Below are 19,753 nucleotides of genomic sequence, written 5' to 3'. Positions count from 1 at the left end.
AGGATCACAGCAAAAACCACCCACTAGAATTCATGAAGGATGTGTTTTCTCTGTGCAAGCCGTAGTTAATAGCATAGGCGGAGACTAACCTCAATAGTAACCACAGAATGGTTTTGGAGATGAGTTTATGATTCAAAGGAAGTGTGTCTGTGTATGTCTGTCTGTCTGAGACGGGGCTTCACTATGTAGTCCTGGCTAGCCTACAGCTTGCTATGTAGAGAAAGCTGGCCTTGTAGTCACAGAGATCCCCTGCCTTTGCTTCCTGACTCCTGGAATTAAAGGCTGGTAATTTCAGCACTGGTGGAGGCAGCAGGATTGGGTTGAAGGACAGCCCAGGCCAATAGATAAAGTAAGTAAATGATTTTGACTACAGATAGTGCTGGGGGAAGAAAACAAAACAAAACAAAACAAAAAACCTGTATACTTAATTTTCTGGAGCCTGCTGGCAGAGTCGAACAGTTCTTGAGTCAGGAGGACTGAAAGAAAAATTAATAAACCCAACACATTACACATGGGATCTTCCCAAGAGGGCTCTAGAAAAACTAGTCACCCGGTTTATTCCAATAATCCCTTTTCAAGTAAGCTGTCGTCCTTCTATAACCTGTTGGCTGAAGATGAATACAAATCAATTTGCCACCTTCTTAAATCACCAGCTCTTAAACTCTCAAACACACAGACACACACACAAGATTCAATTCCTGTTTGCTCACTGGCCTCTTGGATGACAGGCAGCATCAGCCACAGTGTACTGGTTAGATATTTTAGCAGCTCAGGTAAGACAGCTTTGAACCTTACACTTCTCCCGCTCTTCAGGGTGTTTAAATCTGGGAAGCAGCATCTATCCTTGGGATGTCATTCCTGGCTTCAGGTTTGAAAGCGGTGGGGAAAAGAAAACAGAAGTCCAGAGCTGCAGTGGACTAGCTGCACCCTGGTTGGGGCATGTTTTCCGTCAGTCAGGGACTACAGAGCAGGCCCCCTCCTGGGTCTCACATTCCAGGGGTTAAAAGCTGGATTTGAGGGCCGGAAAGCGACAGGGCGCAGGCGCGCTCAGGCTCCGCCCGTTTCCGGAGGCTCGGTGCCTATTGGCCCAGAGCCCGGAAGCCCTGTGAGGAGTGGGCACGTGCCTGGGGGCGGGGGTACGCCGCTGTTTCCCTGCGGGTGAGGGCTCTCTGCTTCGGCGTCGTGGCGCGGGTGGACCCGCTTGCCTATTTGGTACCCTGTGAATGGCTTTCAGCCTCTCGGCTCCACCCTCCCTCCCTAACAGACGCTGGGACGGAACCCGCCGCCGCGGAGTGCGTGGTCCCGGAAGCCCCTGCTCGAGGGTCCCATCACCGGAAGTGCCACACCGGGCGGCCGGGTAAGCGAGCGGCCTTTGGCAGCGGTAGTGGTGGTGCTGGAGCTGAGCCACTGAGTTCACCATCAACGAAAAGTTGGGAGAAGAATCCGTAGGACTGTCCTGGAGGTAGTGTGGAGCCGGGCTCGAAGGCAGTCTGTAGCCTTCCTGAATGTGCGGAGAACCACGGTCCTTGGGTGGACCCTTCCCCAGCCTTAAGGCCTAAAGCTGCCGCGGAATCTGACTGCAGAATCAGTTTGCGTAAAGCGTTCCATGGTCGTTTATTTTTAGGGGCTCTCGTTCTATGTAACATTACATTCGTGTATCGTAATTCTGCAGATTTTAGTGCGCGAAAAATTAATCCTTGATCTTAGAAGTTGAAATAATAAATACGCCCATCGGTCACCTGAGCGTCTGGGAGGTGGAGGCTAGGGAACTCAAGGCCAGCCTCAGCCACATGAGACTCTTCCTGTCTTAACACCAAAATTGATACCAAAACAAGGAGCAGGAGAAAGACAAGGCGCAGGGCTTTGTTGGGAAGTTAAAAATCTCTCAGCTAGAAGAATTCTTGTTTTGTGTAGAGCAGGTCAGAAAGGAACTTCTTGAAAGAGTAATGGTATAAGCAAACATGCGAAGAAGCAAAATTTGGCTGAAGGATCATGTTTGGATTGCAGAGTGCATGGGACAAAACAGGGTTTCTCTGTGTAGTTTTGGCTGCCCTGGACTCACTTTGTAGACCAGGCTGGCCTCGAACTCACAGAGATTCGACTTCATCTGCCTCCCTGAATGCTAGGATTACAGGTGTGCACCACCGGTCCCAGCTCCGTGACAACATTAAATATGGGACAATATTTAAATAGCTTGCTGTAAAAAAAAAAAAAAATTGTAAGCTTGAAACCATGTTCAACATTGTTGCTTTTTCCTCTAGCAGAGGGAAGAGTTGAATATAATGAATAGCTCTGGATTAGAGAGACCTTGTGGAGCCAAAAGAAAAAGTCGTTGAGTTATTGTTACGGTAAGTGTCATGTGTCTGTTTCTATACAAAAGTGAATTTTGGAGTAGTGATGGGACAAGAGAGATGTAAAACATACTTGGGAAAAGGAAGATGGTCTTTTTGGTGCTAACATCGTGGCCCTTTCATAACAATTAAGTACACTTTCTACTTTTCCAGCAGACATGAATATTCACAGTAGATTTGCCCCTCTTTTGGTTTGCCATACAAAGAAGGCACTGTGTCCACCACTCAGGCAGGCTGTAGGATGGATCTTTAAACCCTGTCTCTGTTACCTACCTGTGAGTTCTTGGGTAGTTAGACAACGGCCATAAGCAACAGGTGTTCTATAGTAAAATGCAGACGTTTGTGTTAATATCAGATTTTAAAGTGTTCTTGGGAGAATTAGGTGTCCATAATCCATATAATCAATGAAAACTAAGAGAGGTGATCCCTAATCTAAGGCTATATAGCAAGTATGGTTTTTCAGCTGATACTTAAATATTTACTGTTTGATCATCCCATACATACTTTAATTGAAAAGATTCCTGAGTTCTGAAGTTGTGTTGCTCAGCCTGTTTGTTTGAACTTTGTCTGTTCTTTGCTTATGAAATGCAATCTGATCCTGATCCTGAAGAGATAAGTCCTCTCTTCCTAGGAGGGTTAAGAAAAGCATTTTAGAGACACCAGCCTGGAGCTAAGATTTGGAGGATGTGGTTGTGTTTGGCAGATGGAAACTTAGCTTGTTTTGTTGGAGACCCAAGGATAATGATACTCATTTTATATTCTGGTACTTGTTTACTTTTTAAAAAAATTGTTTAACATATATTTTAAATGTTACAGATACTGCAGTAACCAAAACACAATGTCCTAACCATAGTAGATGTTATGTTATAGTAAGAGAGACAAGCACAGGAACATACATAAAATACTTATCTTAAAGTTGGATAGTGATGTTGAGACAGAAGGTGATAGGAAGGGACATGAAGTCTTTTAGGTAAGGTAGTCAAGGTGTGGTGCTTTTTGAGGTATTAAATTTCCATCTTCTACTTGAATCAAGCAATGGAGAAAGCTACATGGAGGAACAGGGTGTAGGCAGAAGAATCTAAACTTTATGAGGTGCCTGTGAGGATGAAAATGGCAGAAATTCCATATTATGAAGGGCAGTAAAAAACCTTGGATTTTATTCTAAATGTGGTAAGAAACAGTATTTTAAACTTGGGAATTGTCATGGTCTGTTTTGAAGTTTGATAGCCAAACATTTTGTTGCCTAAGAAAATCGTTTCCTGGTTTTAAATTGGTTTTTGTTTATTCCTGTGCACCACACTTTCTTGACTATTGAGGGAAATTGTGATGCTTTGCACTGGTAGTTTAATGAAATAATCTGATCCATTTCCCAAGCTCTCAGCAAATTCAGTTAAAGAGTTAAAGCAGGGGAATTGTAAGCTACAAAGCTAGCTAGGCAACCTAGGGAGAACCTTTCTTAAAATGTAAAAAGGATAGGATATGTAGCTCAGTGATAGAGTGTGAAGTGTGTGCAGGCCTTGGGTTCAATCCCCGTCTCAAGACAATAAAAAACAACATACAGTGTTTTTGTTTGAGCAGTCTACAGTTTAGTTTAACAAAGATTTATTCTAGACTGCTTTGCAAACCATGTTATCTGTCATGTCTCCTGATTCCTTTCAGTGATGAATGGTATCTAGAGCCCAGAGTCTCAGTGTTCAGTAGTGGACATTACTCTGATTGCATTTCTCTGAGCTGACTGCTGACACTATTAGGATAAAAACACATTTTCATGTGTACACACGTCTGTTTTCCTCTATATAGTACAAACTGTGACCTAATTTTGGTACTGCCGTCTTAATTCCAGCTAACTGCAGTACAGCGTTCATTCTTTTCTATTTGTAACTTCCTTCTGTAACTGTGGGGAATATATGTTCCATTATCCAACTCTGATACACACAACAACCAGTATGTACTATGAGGAAAAGCCCCCTAACTAGGGTTCATGTATTGTATACAGTTTGGGAGGTTGTGTGTGCCTGTGATCTCAGTACTCTGGGATCTGAGGCAAGCAGATTAGAGTTCAATTCCTGCCTGAGCTACATAATGAGCCTGTTTCTCAAATAAAATAAAATACTAATTGTTTATTATTAATACTGCCTTTAGTTTGAATTTACATGGTCTCATTCTATATCAGAGTTATTATTTCCTTCTTTTGGGTGATCTTGTTATTTGTTTGGAACAAATTGTCTTTTGGTTTGTTTTGAAACGGCCTTACTTTGTAGGTCAGGCAGCTTGGTATTTTATAACAAAGGCTGGCCTCAAACTTGTGGCAGTTTTCCTCCTTATCTTCAAGTACTGAAATTATAGTTGTGGGCCACCACACTCAGCTGTCATTTGCTTTTGTGTCATTTTACAGCTCTCTTGCCTCCTTGGTAGAGGTAGAGGCCAGTGCTAATTTATTTTTGACCAAATAAATAAGTACAGTTTTAAAAATATTTTTAAAATGTAGTTTTAAATACAGTTTTTAAAAATTTCTACTTTCTTACATAAAATATAGCATTTATTTGTACTTTAAATTTTTTACAATTGGATGCTAGGAAGTGGTGGCATGTACCACTTTTAATCCTAGCACTGGGGAGACACAGGCAGGTGCATCTCTGAGTTTGAGGCCAGTCTGCTCTACAGAGATATTTCCGAGTCAGCAAGGGCTGTAACACAAACACCCATCCCAATTAAAAACATTTTAAAAGAGTCCCTTAACTGCTAAGTTATTTCTTCAGCCATCATTTCCTCTTATTAAGGGAAATGTTTAATCAATATTAAGTGTTTTATATATAGATGATCTAGTATAAAATTTATTTTGTACTTATATTTTATGGAAAGCTGTTTTTTAATTTTGATTTTCTCAAGACCAGAAAGTAAATGATGCTTTTCATCTGTCTAGATTACAGGTAAGCTAATTTTGTTTTGTTTGTTTGTTTTTGTCTTATAAAATAAATCATCTCTTTTTCAGATTGCACCACATCAGAGTTTCTTCCATCTTTTGTGGTGTCTTAGACCTTCTTGTTTATCAGGGTATGGGGAAAATATAATTTTTTAATTTTTATTTTACTATGTGTATTAGTGTTTTGCTTGCATGTAGGTCTATGCACCATGTAGGACTGGTGCCCGTGGGAGCCAGAAGAGAGTGTTGGATCCCCTGGAATTGGAGTGAGAAAAGGCTGTGAGCTGTCAAGTGGGTGCTGGGAATCAAACTTGGGTACTTGGGAAGAGCTGCCAGCGTTCTTAACTGCTGAGCCATCTCGAGCCCAAGAAAGCAGAATTTCTTTGAAAATTCACTTATGACAGCAAGTGCTTTTTAAACACCATATGTACATAGTACTACTCTACTAGGAAAGAACACTAAACTTTTTTACTATATTTTTAGCAGTGCACAGTAAGTTAATAAGTGAATTACGAAGTGTTTTATGATGTGATAAGTGCTGTAGAGAAGGATAAAACAGGAAAAGATGATAGGTAACATTGGCATTGGAGTTAATTTACAAATTAGAGTGGTCAGAAACAGTCTCATTAAGGGGTGATATATGAAAAAATAGTTATTGGGCTATTAAGAGAGCTATGCACATACCTGGAGAAAGAAAGCCAAGGACGGAAGAAAGAAAATGCAAAAATCCTGAGTAGAGTGTGTCTAGAAGAGAAACAGCTTGGGAAGCCATTGTGGCTGGACCCTGTAAGAAGAGTCAGGAAGAAGTTAAGAGAGACAGTGAAGATTTGAGTATGGTGGAGAAACAAAAACCCCAAAAACTATTGAAAAGAGCAGAAGTATGTAATTTAGCTTTCTGTTTACATGGGATTATTCTGCTGCAGGGTAGAAAGTGTAGATAGGGTAGCAATACAAGGATTAGCTTGTTTAGAATTGCTATTTAAAAAAAAAAAAGAAAAGAAAAAGAAAAAATACCGTACTCTGAGTGCTTCAGACAACCAACTTTTTTCCTGTACACTCTGAAGACTAGAAATCCAATATCAGAGTTTGTCTGGAGGTTGTCGTGGCTTACAATAGCTGCTTTCTCACCGTGTCCTCACATAGTCTTCACTTTCTGGTATGCTGCTTTGCCAACTCCGGGAACCCTAATCTCTTGTTAGAACGTTAGTCCAGTTGAATCAGGGCCATCCAGATGACCTCATTTAGTCATTCTTAGAAGCGTTAGTCATTCTTTAAAGATCATATGACCAAATAAATATATCACATTCTGAGTTGGTAGAGATTAGGAATGGCACATAGTTAGGCTTATAACAGATAAGAATCAGCTAAGAAGACAGAGTAGTTTGAACCAGATTGCTAGCAGCAGAAATTAATGAAAAGTTGTTGGATGTGGATTTATGAATTTTCAAATGATGCCAACAAAATTTTGGCACCTTAATTGTGAGGTATAAAACAACAGAGTGCAAAAGCGACCCTTGAAATTTTTGGATGAATTCAGAGCTTTCTGTCAGTGTAAAGAAGGCCATTTTTTACTTCCTTTGACTAGAAGGCAATTAGATTCCAGGGGCTCATTTCTGTAAACTTAGCCTCATATTTAGGGTTTGAGGGTTGATTTTGACAAGGACAAAGAATGCTCTTTGCTCAAGATGTTGTTAGCAATTTTTCTGATAACTGTTTCCTAAAAGGCCTCTGGTGAATAGATAAGCAAATCAGTGTTTGATATGGATTCCTTCCACAGGCAGTCCTTAGCACTCTGATACTCACCATGCATGAATCAACAAAGTGAACTCATTCACCATTTGGTAAGAAATGCATAGAGCAGTATCCGCTTATGTGATAAGGGTGGATATTTTACTGTTTAACAAGGAGTTACTTGATGAGTGTATTCATACTTCCTAGGATACTATCACATGAACAGAGAAAAGGGGCTTAGGATGTGAGGAGTTTCTCTGTGATGCCAAGAGACATCTGAATGATGGCTACTGCTGTGCAGAATGTTGAAAATATTGGACACAGTCACTATTTAGCACAACTGTGACTGCTTATATTTACATGTAATGTAGCTTACATTTCTCAAAAGACTGTTGGCCTTTTCTTATACTTGGTAGCCTTACAAGCACATTATTGTCTTACTTTGTCTATTTGCAGCACGGAGCTACATTTTCTACACATCTGTATGCTTTGCATTCAATTCTCATATCCTCCAAAGCTAAATTTTAAAGCTTTTCCAAGTGACTTTTGGAACACTGGTATCTGTTTATTGGTACTTCTTCTTTTGGTTAAATTTATCACTCACTGCGATAAGCAAGAGTAATGTCTGTGCCTTTCATAAGGAAATAATAAAAGGTGTTGAATGAAAATGAGAACGAAGGCAGGCATGATGGTGCATGCATGCCTTTAGTCCCAGCGCCATGGGAGGTAGAGTCAGTTGAATTGTTTTGAGTTTGAGGCCAGTCTGGTTTGCAAAGTGAGTCCAAGACAGCCAAGGTTAAACAGAGAAACCCTGTCATGAAAAAAGCCAAAAGGAAAAAAGAAAATTAGAAAACTGGAGGTAGTAGATTGATGAAATAAGTCATCTATTGTCGCTTTAGCAGGAGGTGCCTAGTATGCCTTTGAGATCCTTTTGAGCTGTTTTCTCTGAGTTGTGTTCCATTTTATTCGGTGAGCTTTTACATTCTCTAGCATGCCATTTTCAGTGAGTTTTGATATTTTCATTTACAAATTTATATGTAGGCTCCAGTCCAATATCTGTTCCTTGGATACTTGGCCTTTTTGATACATTGTGAATACTCTGCCTAGAAAAGTAGATGTATAGTGAGCAACAAATGATTCTTAGTTTATACAGAAGTCTCTAGATGCCAAATAAGAAGATATGTTGTAAGTTTGGGAACTTCATATGTACCAGGCATTGTCCTAGGTGTTAAACAACAGTGAACAAACTGAATAATAGTAATGGAAGTGTGTGTGGTGATTCTTGTCTATTAGGGCCCACATTCAGTGGAGAAAAATGAAATAGAAAGGATGGAAAGGGTGTTTGTGAGTTGGAATGGTGAATAAGGTGGTCAGAAAAGGCCCCACTGAGAATATCTAACAATTGAGCAAAGATTTAAATAGAGAGAGAAACTTTGAAGACATTTAGAAGAAAAGTCCTTAAGCAAGGGAGGGAGAGGGTGATGAAGGACATAAAGACCTTGAAATGGAAATAGTTCCTGCTTGCTTGAACCATGACAAAGACCAGATTAGGGGAAAAGCAAAGAATTGGCTCAAGCTGGGAGCAAGGAGTCAGGTTCCCTTGATGTTTGCAGGTTTCTAAAGGAATGCGGGTACAAGTTAGGGGTGCATGTCTAATTGGAATATGTTCCAGAAACCCTAGAAGACAAGAGGTGGAGACAGTTAACAGATTTTTGTTGTTTATTTGTTTTTATTAAGTTCTAATATAAAGGAGAACAGAATGGGAAAATTAGTTTGAGGCTGGGATGTTTGAGAGAATTTGCTTGTTGGTTGCATTGTTTGTTTGGTTTTTAATTTTATTTTTTAAAAAATTAAAAATTTTTTTAAAGAAGAGAAAGGATAGCCTGTTTACTAACTAGAAAGGTCCTGTAGAATGTAATAAGTTGATTGATAATGCAGGAGAGTGGCAGCAGAACTGTTATCAGAATGTAGTTGTGAAGAAAGCAGGTGGAATCTTACATAGATTATTGATTGAGCAGCAGCAGGTTGTCATCCTCTGTGAGAGAAGGAAGCAAGCTGTGCTTTAGCATGCACGAGGTTTGCTAGGTGCTGGCAGGAGCACAGGGAAGGTCTGTGTGGGTGTGCACTGATGGCTGTACTTTAATCTTGTTCTAGATAACAGTGTTGCTGTGTGAAAAGATTATACATGATAGTGTGAAGGACTGAGAAGATGCTCATCTTTGGTTTGTTTACTTCCTAAATGTGTGTTATGCCCAGTTCTTGAGACCCCAAAAAATTATCAGGAATCGACTCTGCTGTAAATACATGAGGGTTTAATGTGTACGTGTTCTAACATGGGACCCAAGTCTCCCTGACGCAGCAGTAGAGAAGGGGGACCCTGAGGCCTGGGTGAACGGGGTTTTTAAAGGGAAGAACCACAAGCTGGGGGGGGGTTTCATGCCTTGGCGTTACAGGATTGGGTAAAAGTCATAGGGGCGAGGTGACCCTTTTGCTGAAGCTTAACTTACAATGGCTATTCTTCTGAACTGCTTCTGGAATGTTGGGGAGAATTTTCCCACCCGATTCTGATTGGTTGTTGCCAGAGGAATTATCTCTATTTTCTACCAAGCGTTTAGTCTGTGATATTTCCTGGAAGCTGTTGCTAGGAGAGTTAACTCTGTTTTCTGCCAAGTACACATTCTGTGAGTCTTCCTGGTACCTGAGTTCAGCCCCTGGTAACAGGTGTGCACAGATGGCTTCTTATCTCAAAATGGAGTCATCCAAGCTAACTTAAGCTCTTCATGTGTACTGCTTATTAAACCTGTACTGACTTCACAGCTAAAGGAAGGCAAAAGAAGGGCCCAAATTTTATTGTTTGTTTATTTATTTATGTGTGTAAATGTGTGCACATGTGGAGGTCAGAAGGAAACCTATGGGAATCAATTTTCTCCTTTCACCATGTAAGTCCAGGGAATCATTAGGCCTCCTGGCTTTTCACTGAGCCATCTTGCTGGCCCAGTGCCCTGGTTTTCAAATTACCCAGGTTGATAAGATAATGAACTCCTATTGGTATTTTATTGTGTGTATTGTCTCTCAGGTTTGCAATAGCAGAGAAGAAAACCACAAATTGCATATTCCCTAATCCAAAAAATTTTTAAATTTTGATTGCCAGAAGTATGCTATGAAAATGTCAAATAACAAACTTTGTTTTAGTCACAAAATTATTAAAAAAAATAGATGAGGGCTGGTGAAATGATTCAGTGGGTAAAAATGCTTGCTATGGAAGACTGACAACCTAAATTCGACCTGACCCTTTCTTTCCTCCCCTCTCTTTTCCATGTCTCTCTCTCCCTCCCTTCCTTCACTTTCTTTGCATTTATTCAGTGTGTGTAAGGGGTTGGTGGGTGGGAGCCACGTAGCACCAGTGTGGATACTGGAGGACAGTCAGTTATCAACTTCTACCACGTAGATAGGTTGTAGGGGTAGAATTCAGGTCATCAGGTTTGGCAGCAAACACCTTAATCCGCTTAGCCATTTCTCCAGCCCCAATTAAGAGTTTCTATCAGTCTTTCCTGCAGTGAGTTTGGCCTTGAGACTTTTTAGTGACAGAAATATAAATAATATTTCTACTTTGTCTTATAGGTTCTGAGGTGCCAAGTAAGAAATTAATATAAATAATGCTGGAAAATTCTAAATGCAAACTGCTGATGAAGGAAAGGTTTGAAACAAATATGTTTTTGAAGTTGCCAATGAAATGACTATGAAAACGGGTCAAGAAGACCAATGGAAAACCACTTAGGAGGAAAACATAGAAAATGTACACTTCAGAAGAGAAATGTAACCAGAGAACTCAAAAAAATAAAAATATACCATGTATGCCCTCAGCAGGGGAGAAAGATTTATATTCATGTACATGAGATTACTCAAATAGATAATCAAATATATCAGTGCCTTGAATGTAAACAAAGCTTTTGTGAAAACTGAGAGATCATATACTGGAAGAAACCGTATAGATGTGATATGTGTGAAAAAACCTTCATCCAAAGTTCAGATCTTATTTCACACCAGAGGATCCATAATTATGAGAAACCTTATAAGTGTAGCAAATGTGAGAAGAGCTTTTGGCACCATTTAGCCCTTTCAGGACACCAGAGAACACATGCAGGTAAAAAGTTCTATACCTGTGACATCTGTGGCAAGAATTTTGGTCAGAGCTCTGATCTGCTTGTCCATCAGCGAAGCCATACAGGTGAGAAACCTTATCTGTGTAATGAGTGTGATAAATGCTTCAGTCGAAGCACAAATCTCATAAGGCACCGAAGAACTCACACAGGTGAGAAACCGTTTAAGTGTCTGGAATGTGAAAAAGCTTTTAGTGGAAAATCAGATCTTATTAGCCATCAAAGGACTCATACTGGTGAGAGGCCCTACAAATGCAACAAATGTGAGAAGAGTTATCGGCACCGTTCCGCCTTCATTGTCCATAAAAGAGTTCATACCGGGGAGAAGCCGTATAAGTGTGGTGCCTGTGAGAAGTGCTTTGGGCAGAAATCTGACCTTATTGTACACCAGAGAGTCCATACAGGTGAGAAACCGTATAAATGCTTGGAGTGTATGAGAAGTTTTACTCGGAGTGCCAACCTAATTAGGCATCAGGCAACTCACACTCATACTTTCAAATGCCTTGAATATGAGAAAAGTTTCAACTGTAGCTCAGACCTCATTGTACGTCAGAGAATTCACATGGAAGAAAAACCACATCAGTGGTCTATGTGTGAGAGTGGCTTCCTCTTAGGTATGGACTTCATTGCCCAGCAGAAAATGAGGACTCAAACAGAAGAGCTACATTATAAATACAGTGTTTGTGATAAAAGCTTTCATCATAGCTCAGCCCTTCTTCAACGTCAAACAATGCGCATTGATGAAGAGTACATCTGTAATGTAAGTGAAAAAGGTCTTGATCTCAGCTCTCATGCATCAGAAACCTCACGGATATCTTGACAAGAAGTCACATAACCTTTTAAAAATGTACGTATACATCAGAATTCATTAAGAGAAAGACTTCTAGGTGAATTTCAGATTTCTGTCAGATCTCAGGTGTCATTGGGGACCAGAGAGAGAGTCTACCATCTTAGGACACCTTTATTAGCCACACTTGTGAAGAGCTAAACAAATGCTCTGGGTTTTAGAAAATCTTCCTCAAAAGAAGAGTCATACAGGTAGGAAGCCTTACATGTGCAGTATGAGAGCTCTCCAGCAGTGTTAAGCCCTCATCTTTACAAGAGAATCACACCAGAGAACAACTGTTTAAATGCTTTGTGTCAGCAGTACTCCAAACAGTATGAACACCTTACTGGATATCAGAAAATTGACCCTGGGGAGAAGCCCCAGAAATGACAGGAAAAAGCTTCTAGAATTCTGACTTTCTTAACCCTCAGAGAAGCCATAGTGGTGTAAATGGATATTTGTCTTGAGTGTGGCAAAAACACTTGTTGGAGAGTCTTACTTGGGTTTGCATCCTCCTAAACAAAAATCAGAGGAATGATAACTGTCTAAATGAGAAAATCTTATTAATTTTCAGCTCTTGGGGCATATCAGGGAACTCACTTCAGTGAAAACCCATAAATGCTTTGTATCTGAGAAGCTAGCAGCTCTTACCTAGTTGGACCCCAGAGAACCAGTTCTATTGAGGAAAGTTGCTCCAGTGAGAGTTATAGCTGTGGGTGAAAATCTGTACATAACACTGTGTATAAGAAGAGCTGTCTCATAGTTGAACCACATTGTAAAAAAACTAAATAGAGTTGTATAGAAATACTGTCTTAGTGACCTAGAAGCTTGTTTTGGAGGAGCTGGGGCAAGTCAGCATGGATCTGGAGGGTAACTCAGGTAAAGATTCTTTTCTTTTGTCTGAACCACTTAATGATTGCTCTAGTTTTACTTCTAAAACATAAGGCCAATAAAGGAAACGACTGTAATCTTGTGTATAAGGTAGGATATGGGTTATTGTTGGAAGAAAGGAGTGCTTTGAATTTTGATTTCCATTTTCTTGTTTGATTTTTTTAAGAATCTCTTGGCTAGAATGGGAATGGTTGCTAAGAACCTAGGGAGTATTTAAGTTTGGGTTAAAAATCTCAGTAGTTTCCTGTTTGCATGATCAACCTCAGAAGAAAGCAGAATACTCAGCTGTTTACTTAGTAAGAGCTGCCCTCAAAATTGTCCTAAGTTGTCCAAAGTTGACCCTGAAGTATCTTTTTGAGTCATCACTGGTTTTTGAAATTTCACATTTATAGATCCATGTTTGTTTCAAATCAAAATAACAAATTCTAGGATACTGGTTATAATGGTGTCATAGTATCCAGGTTTTTGTGACTTGCCTCATCTCTTTGAGTGGTAGATACCATATCAGCCACTGTGCAGCAGAAGGAATTGGAGCAAGTTGTAAGGCAGAGAAAGCAGAAGAGAGACACAGTGAAGCATTCTTAATAGAGGAACAACAGGACACTGATTTTTGAGGGTCCTGACTCCAAATCTAATATATATATTTTTAAATTCTATTATCCTGATGCTTGCAGCAAATAAGCTTCATAATGACACAGTTCCTTTTCATTTATTTCAGTTCTGTCAAGGAAAGAAAAATACAGTTTAATCCCAGGGAAAGGATTGCAGTCAACACAATATAAGGTATATTCTTGGTTTGAAATGCAGGATTCTAAATGTTAGAGAAGTGGTTGGCAGATTTACCTAAAGTTTTAAGGATAAACATTGTGTCGGTACAGTAGGCTAATTGATTGTCTTTAACATTCTTTGGCTAGCTCATGACCCAAGCTTCTAAGTGACCATCTAATGGTCACTTCTCATTGTTTTTCTTTTTTTGGCTTAAAATATTTTTAATACAAATATTTTAAGTTCCTGCATAATTGAGACTAATTTTTTTATTGCTAATTACAGTCCTCTGGTTTTGTTGTAATTAATTTGGTGAACACCAGTACTCTAGGGGTTATTAGTGTTTGGAGTCATGAAATTGGTCTGATTCTACCTTACATGTGGCTGTAAGCTCTCAATGTGATTGTTGTTTGATAATCATAATCTTAAAGCCAATGAATTTAGCTCAGTAAGGAATCTGGTTCCAGTTCCTTTTAGAAAATAGGTTGTATCAGTTGTTTGTTTGGTTTGTGTGTGTGTGTGTGTGTGTGTGTTTTGCTGTGTAGCCCTGGCTGTCCTGGAACTAGCTCTAGACCAGGCTGGCATCAAACTTGAAGATTGTCCTGACTCTGATTCCCTAGTGCAGGGATTAAAGGCATGCACCCCCACTGCTTGGCTCTGTGTCAGTGTTTTTGATCTGACACATTCAGTAATTTTTTACAACTAACTTTAGTACTGTGAAAAAAATTTCCTATTGTGATAAACACAAAATATGTTTTTTTCTCTTTGGGAAAAATCATGCAATCATGCCTATCAACTGGCAGAAGTTTGATAATTATGAAATGTAACATAATACTGGGTGTATGGCAATGACAGTAAAAAAAAAAAGTCACTGTGGCTGCTTATTAGTCAGTAGAGAGAAAGACCATGGAGAAAGAGAGAAAGTTTAAAATATTAGTAGTTTGGTGACTTACCCTTTCTTCAGCCTGTCTCACTTGTAATTGTCTATAGTTTCTAATTAAATTAACAGTGGACCATTCCTCAAACAGAACTGTGAGGATGTAAAACAGGCCTGAGGCCTTTTAACTGTGGTGAGAAGGTGTTGGTATTATTTAGCATAACCTGAGGTTGGAGAGGATCACATGGGAGCCTGTAACCAAAGCTAGAAGGTAACTTTTGGGATGGATGGAGGTTCCCTTGAAGCAGTGCCAACCCAAATCTACCTCAGGTAAGTAGTTAGAGTAACTTTTTCAAGATTTCAGACCAAATAAGATAAATTATATTCCGTCCATGTACTCCTCTATGCTTCATGTTTTTGTTTACCTTTAATTCTTCAATAAACATTTGTTCTAAAAAACTATTGTTGTCTTCACTGAATGCTATGAGAAATTAACATGTCCCCTACATTTACATTGGGGCATTGTACTTGATGATGCAGTGTGTAAGCTTAATTTTAAAGTTTGGGCCCACACTTTCAGATGGAGCTGTAGTAATGCTCATCCAGAAAATTTGGGATTTTTCATTTGGTTTTTGTCTATATATGAAAATAAATCATAAACTTACTCTACTGATTTCCTAGGAAAAGCTTATGAATGGGCATTTCCCTTTCCCATCCTCATTTCTTTTAATTTTTCTTAACCTATCAAACTTAACAAAATGTATTTCTGCATCTCGCCTATAATTTTATTTACATCCTTGTCAGGTAGGAAGACTTACAAGTATTTCACGATTCTTGCTCTCTGATTTTTCTTTTATGAATCTCAGAACTGCCAGTGGCACTCACTGCCAGTGGCAATACCAGTACTTGGAAGGTGGACAGGTACCTGTGAGTTCAGAACCAGCCTTCTCCACATACTGCATTCCAGGCCAAGCCAGGGTTATATAGTGAGAAGGAGGAGAGGGAGGGAGAGAGTGTGGGAAGGAAGAAATAGAAGGTAGAATGGCTTTAGATACAGGGAAAAAAGCAACAGGGTTCTAGGAGCCTCTCTCTCATACACACACCTTCTCTCTTTCCTTTTCCTTCCTCAGATGAACATTTAAGATTAAATTTAGCCTCTCCCAAAATAATCTCCCTATCATGACCCTTAATTGAGTCACAACTACAAATGCTGTATATGGTAAAGTAGGTTCTAGGGATGCTGTGTCTTAGTAATGAGGAAGTCTTCTAAACTATATAAATACGATATTCTTAGAAATATTATAGAAAGTATAAGTGGATGAAGAACCAAGTTCATTTCCACATATCATTTTCCTCACACTGATCTGTGAATTAAAATGCAATCCCCATCAAGGCCGCAGGCAGATTTTCTGTGTAAAGTGACTACTGATTCAAAGGAGATGCAAATGGCCAAGAATAGCCATGCCGCTATGAAAAGAAAAGCAACGCAACTCTGGAGAATTACCATTGCCACATCTCACCCTGTCATATGTTTATGGTAATGGCATTTTATGGTACAGGGAAAAGAAGACAAGGACCTCAATGAAATACTAAGTGATTACTTGGTGGACAGATAGACACATAGTGTCACAATTTGCTTGAGGCCATTCATTGTAGGTGATGGAAGTGATCAGGTCATCTTCCCTTGTCCTAAACTAGGACATTTAAGTAAAAATGAGCTACTGAAAACAGTGAGTCACTGATGGCAAACCTCAGAAAGGCTGAAGACAGCACTGTTTCAACCTATTTAAAATTTAGCAGAATTGCCACTGTACTTGGTACTTGAGTCAAAATTTCAATCTTGATATTCTACCCTACAGACAAACTCACACCGTACAAAGCAGTATTGTACAGTGATGGTCCTTAACACTATTTCTCTAACAGAAAACACTTAGAGACAAACGTTTACCTTAACAAATGGTTAGAACTGTGTAGCAATACCATTATTATATGGTATACTGCTGTGGTCAAAAAGATTACAGAATACTAGAACATTCCTGTCTAGTGGCTGTAATTTTCACATTAAATTTATGTATCTGTATTTATAGGAAATACCTACAAAGGACATTGTTTTGTTTTCTCTACGAGATGTATCTTGACAAACTTCTAAATAGTTTTCATTAGCTGAAACCTTAATTTTCCAAAAATAATTGATGCAAAAACTAGTGTTACAGTATAAACATTTGTTATGTGATTTTTATGGTCAAATCAAGGTAATTAGCATTTGTCTTGATTTGTTTTTGGGGACAGGGTTTATCAGTATAGCTCTGACAATCCTGGAACTCACTTTGTAGACTAGGCTGGCCTTGAACTCACAGAGATCAGCCTGCCTCTGCCTCCTAAGTGCTGGAAGTAAAGGTATTCACCACCACACCTCACACACTTCTCTTTTAACCTTATCATTTCTTTGTGCTGGAAGTTCTCTCTTACAGTTCTCTATAAAATATGTAACATTATTAATGATAACCTTATGTTACACTTTTATTCTAGTTGCATGCCTCCTAATTCTTTTAATCCTCAGACAGTTCCATTCCCTGGTGACTAAGCATTCAAATATATGAGCTTTTGAGTAAGTCTTACTCAAACCACAACACTTGGCTTAATTGTTACAGATGTTTAGAGTCCATAATGACTGGCACCGCATGGCAGCAGGCCGTAAGCATGGGATCAGCACCACGAATTTCAGAGCTCACATCCTCAAGTGCTTTTCTATTCCACAGTACTAAAGTTTTCCACATTCTTCAAAACCACTGCCATCACATCAGGTTCTGTACAGCAGTAGCCAACTCTCTGATACCAACTAATATATTATTTAGTTTTTTGCTGCCGTTGACCACAACCAAAAGCAACTTGAGGAGAGGGTTGATTTTGGCTTACAGTCCAGAAGAAGAGTCTGTGCTGACACAGAAGAGACACGACAAGCTCAGGTATGAAGGCAAGAACAGACTGCTTGGAGTTTACATCTTGAACTGTGAACCTGAAACAGAGCATGTTGGAAGTAGATGGTGCTTTTTAACCTCAAATCCTACTCGCAGCAAGACTGAATCTCCTATTCCTCCCAACAGTGCCACCAACTGGAAAGCAAGTGGAGTTCTGGAGTCTAGGGGAGACAGTTCTCATTCAAACCACCACAGCCCTTTATTTATTTATTTATTTATTTATTTATTTATTTATTTATTTATTTTTGGCATAATCTTGGGAATTTTATTAAATTTACTTAAAATTACACCTTGTCCACCATTCCCCACCACTCCTGGCTAGGAATGCTTGGGCACATTCACTCACGCCTTGTCAACAAGGACACGGGATTTCTTTACGAAGACTCACTTTTCCCCAGCAATGTTTTGGCAGGTCCCCTGACTTCTGCACTCACTCTTGGAACTTTCCATGTCCTTTTAGAGGGAAAAGGGAAGGCTGGGCTGTCTACAGATAGCACATTCCCTGATTCCTACTGTGATCTACATGCAGGAATGACCCTCCCCCCCCCCCACTTGTGGGCAGTGCCCTATCTGGGTGGTTGGACTCTACATCCAGATAGAAAACTGAAGTGCAAGCCTTATCTTGACCCCCAAGAGGAGGATGAGCACACCAGCCATCCTTCTGTCATGGGCTTCATCCAAGGCACATGGAGTACTGAGCCTCCAGCTCCACCATCCACTTTGGACAAGAGAGGGAGGCACAAGTGGGGGTGGCAGTTTAGTGTACGACATCATCAAATACAAACCGGTGACACTTGGAGAGGAACCTAACAACCTCACAGAAACCTTCCTAACTTAATCCCCCAGGGCAGCCAGGCAACAGGTAAGTTTGTTGTGCATTCAACACCTTTCAGAATAACTGTGCATGCCTGCCATAAGGGGTCAGAAAGCGGTGATGGTGTTCACTCCCATGACACCCTCGACACAGTGGAGTCAGTGGATTGTCTCTTCCCGCCCTGGGATGGTGGCTCCATCCTGCCCTCCTCTGCTCCAAGCATTATTTATTCTAAAGTCCTTTCAAACATTGCCTCTAGAGAGCAGCAGAAGGAATTCAGGGAAAAAGTAACTAGTCAAACAGGAAAAGAAACAAAATCAAAAGCCACAAACCAAATCTGGTATATTATTTTGCAACAACAGAAAAAAACCCAAGTCCTAAACAATAATAAGACAACACAACCTAGAGGAGAGGGCATTCGGAGATTACAGGCAAGGCTAAATAAGTCCTTACAGCTGACTGCTGAACTTTGCTATGACGGTGACAAGAGCTGTTATATTCCTGCCCCAGGACCTCCTTACAGCAAAACAAGTAGGATGCTTTCTTATTTTCACACAAGAGCAGAAGGCCACTCCCAGGGTTCAAGAGCAGAGTAGAGGTGTGCCTGTTGGGTTCTGGTGGCCTCATTGACTTTTTTTTCCCCAAGCTGCTTATACTTAACCAACAACGTTCCATAATTTCTGAGTGAGATGGACACCTTCAAAGGCAAAGATATGGGCTTCAGGATCAGCTGCATTTCTGTGGGTGATGCCAGTAGCTAGCCCAAACCTAAGAGATCCTCCCTTTATGACTGGAGGCTCTTAGTTAAGATCTTGTTCCTGTGAACACATTTGAGGCACAGCATATTGTCTTCCAGGTGTGGGGGTGGAAAGGTACAAGCTGGGAGCAGGAAGAGGGCAGTCACTTTTCCTTTCTTATCAGGTACCCAGGCTTGTCCAGCATGGAAATGCAGGTGAACCCAGCCACACCACCACAGCACTTTTTCCAGCTTCTGTTCCACAGTGATATCTGAGCCCTTCAGGGAAGGGAATTAGGGGTATACATGTTCTCTTTAGGCATAGAAGTCACCAATTTTGCCACTGGGTCTTTTGTTGTTGGTCTCTGGTATTCGTGTGTAAATAAACTAAAAATAGAATTACCCTATAATAGGGCAACATTTTTGTCTTCTTGAGCACATATATTTTTTGTGCTGAATGTTTTGAATACCTCACTTCTAGTTACACATAGAATATGTAGCAAATTGTAAATAGTATCTACTCAAGTGTGCTATAGGCTTATGCTTTACTGCACCTGTAAGTTTCATTTGTACCATGTGGTAAGGGCCTCTGAGAGCCAGGGAAAAGAAAACTGAAAATAGCTACATAGACTGAGCAATGACCTTGAATTTATGTGAGTTACATTACATCCTCTCTGCATCCCTTTCTTAGGAAGCCTTTT

The 19,753-nt window shown here is 40.0% G+C and overlaps 1 protein-coding gene across 1 annotated transcript; it reads left to right on the top strand.

The window, feature by feature from the left end:
- The first annotated feature begins 1,102 nt into the window (after nucleotides 1–1,102).
- Znf322 (zinc finger protein 322) lies at nucleotides 1,103–13,075 on the top strand. Its single transcript, XM_021626523.2, has 3 exons — nucleotides 1,103–1,357; nucleotides 2,262–2,348; nucleotides 10,627–13,075. Exon 3 carries the CDS (start codon nucleotides 11,005–11,007, stop codon nucleotides 11,983–11,985), a length of 981 nt encoding a protein of 326 aa, XP_021482198.1. The 5' UTR covers nucleotides 1,103–1,357; nucleotides 2,262–2,348; nucleotides 10,627–11,004; the 3' UTR covers nucleotides 11,986–13,075.
- The last annotated feature ends 6,678 nt before the right edge of the window (nucleotides 13,076–19,753 follow it).

The sequence above is a fragment of the Meriones unguiculatus genome, chromosome 19 (assembly GCF_030254825.1).
Source record: "Meriones unguiculatus strain TT.TT164.6M chromosome 19, Bangor_MerUng_6.1, whole genome shotgun sequence".
NCBI classification, from domain to species: domain Eukaryota; kingdom Metazoa; phylum Chordata; class Mammalia; order Rodentia; family Muridae; genus Meriones; species Meriones unguiculatus.
This window is presented reverse-complemented; position numbering and strand designations above follow the sequence as displayed.

What these genes read in the sequence shown, in the direction of transcription:
- Znf322 (XM_021626523.2), top strand. Translation starts at nt 11,005, where the DNA reads ATGTGTGAAAAAACCTTCATCCAAAGTTCAGATCTTATTTCACACCAG.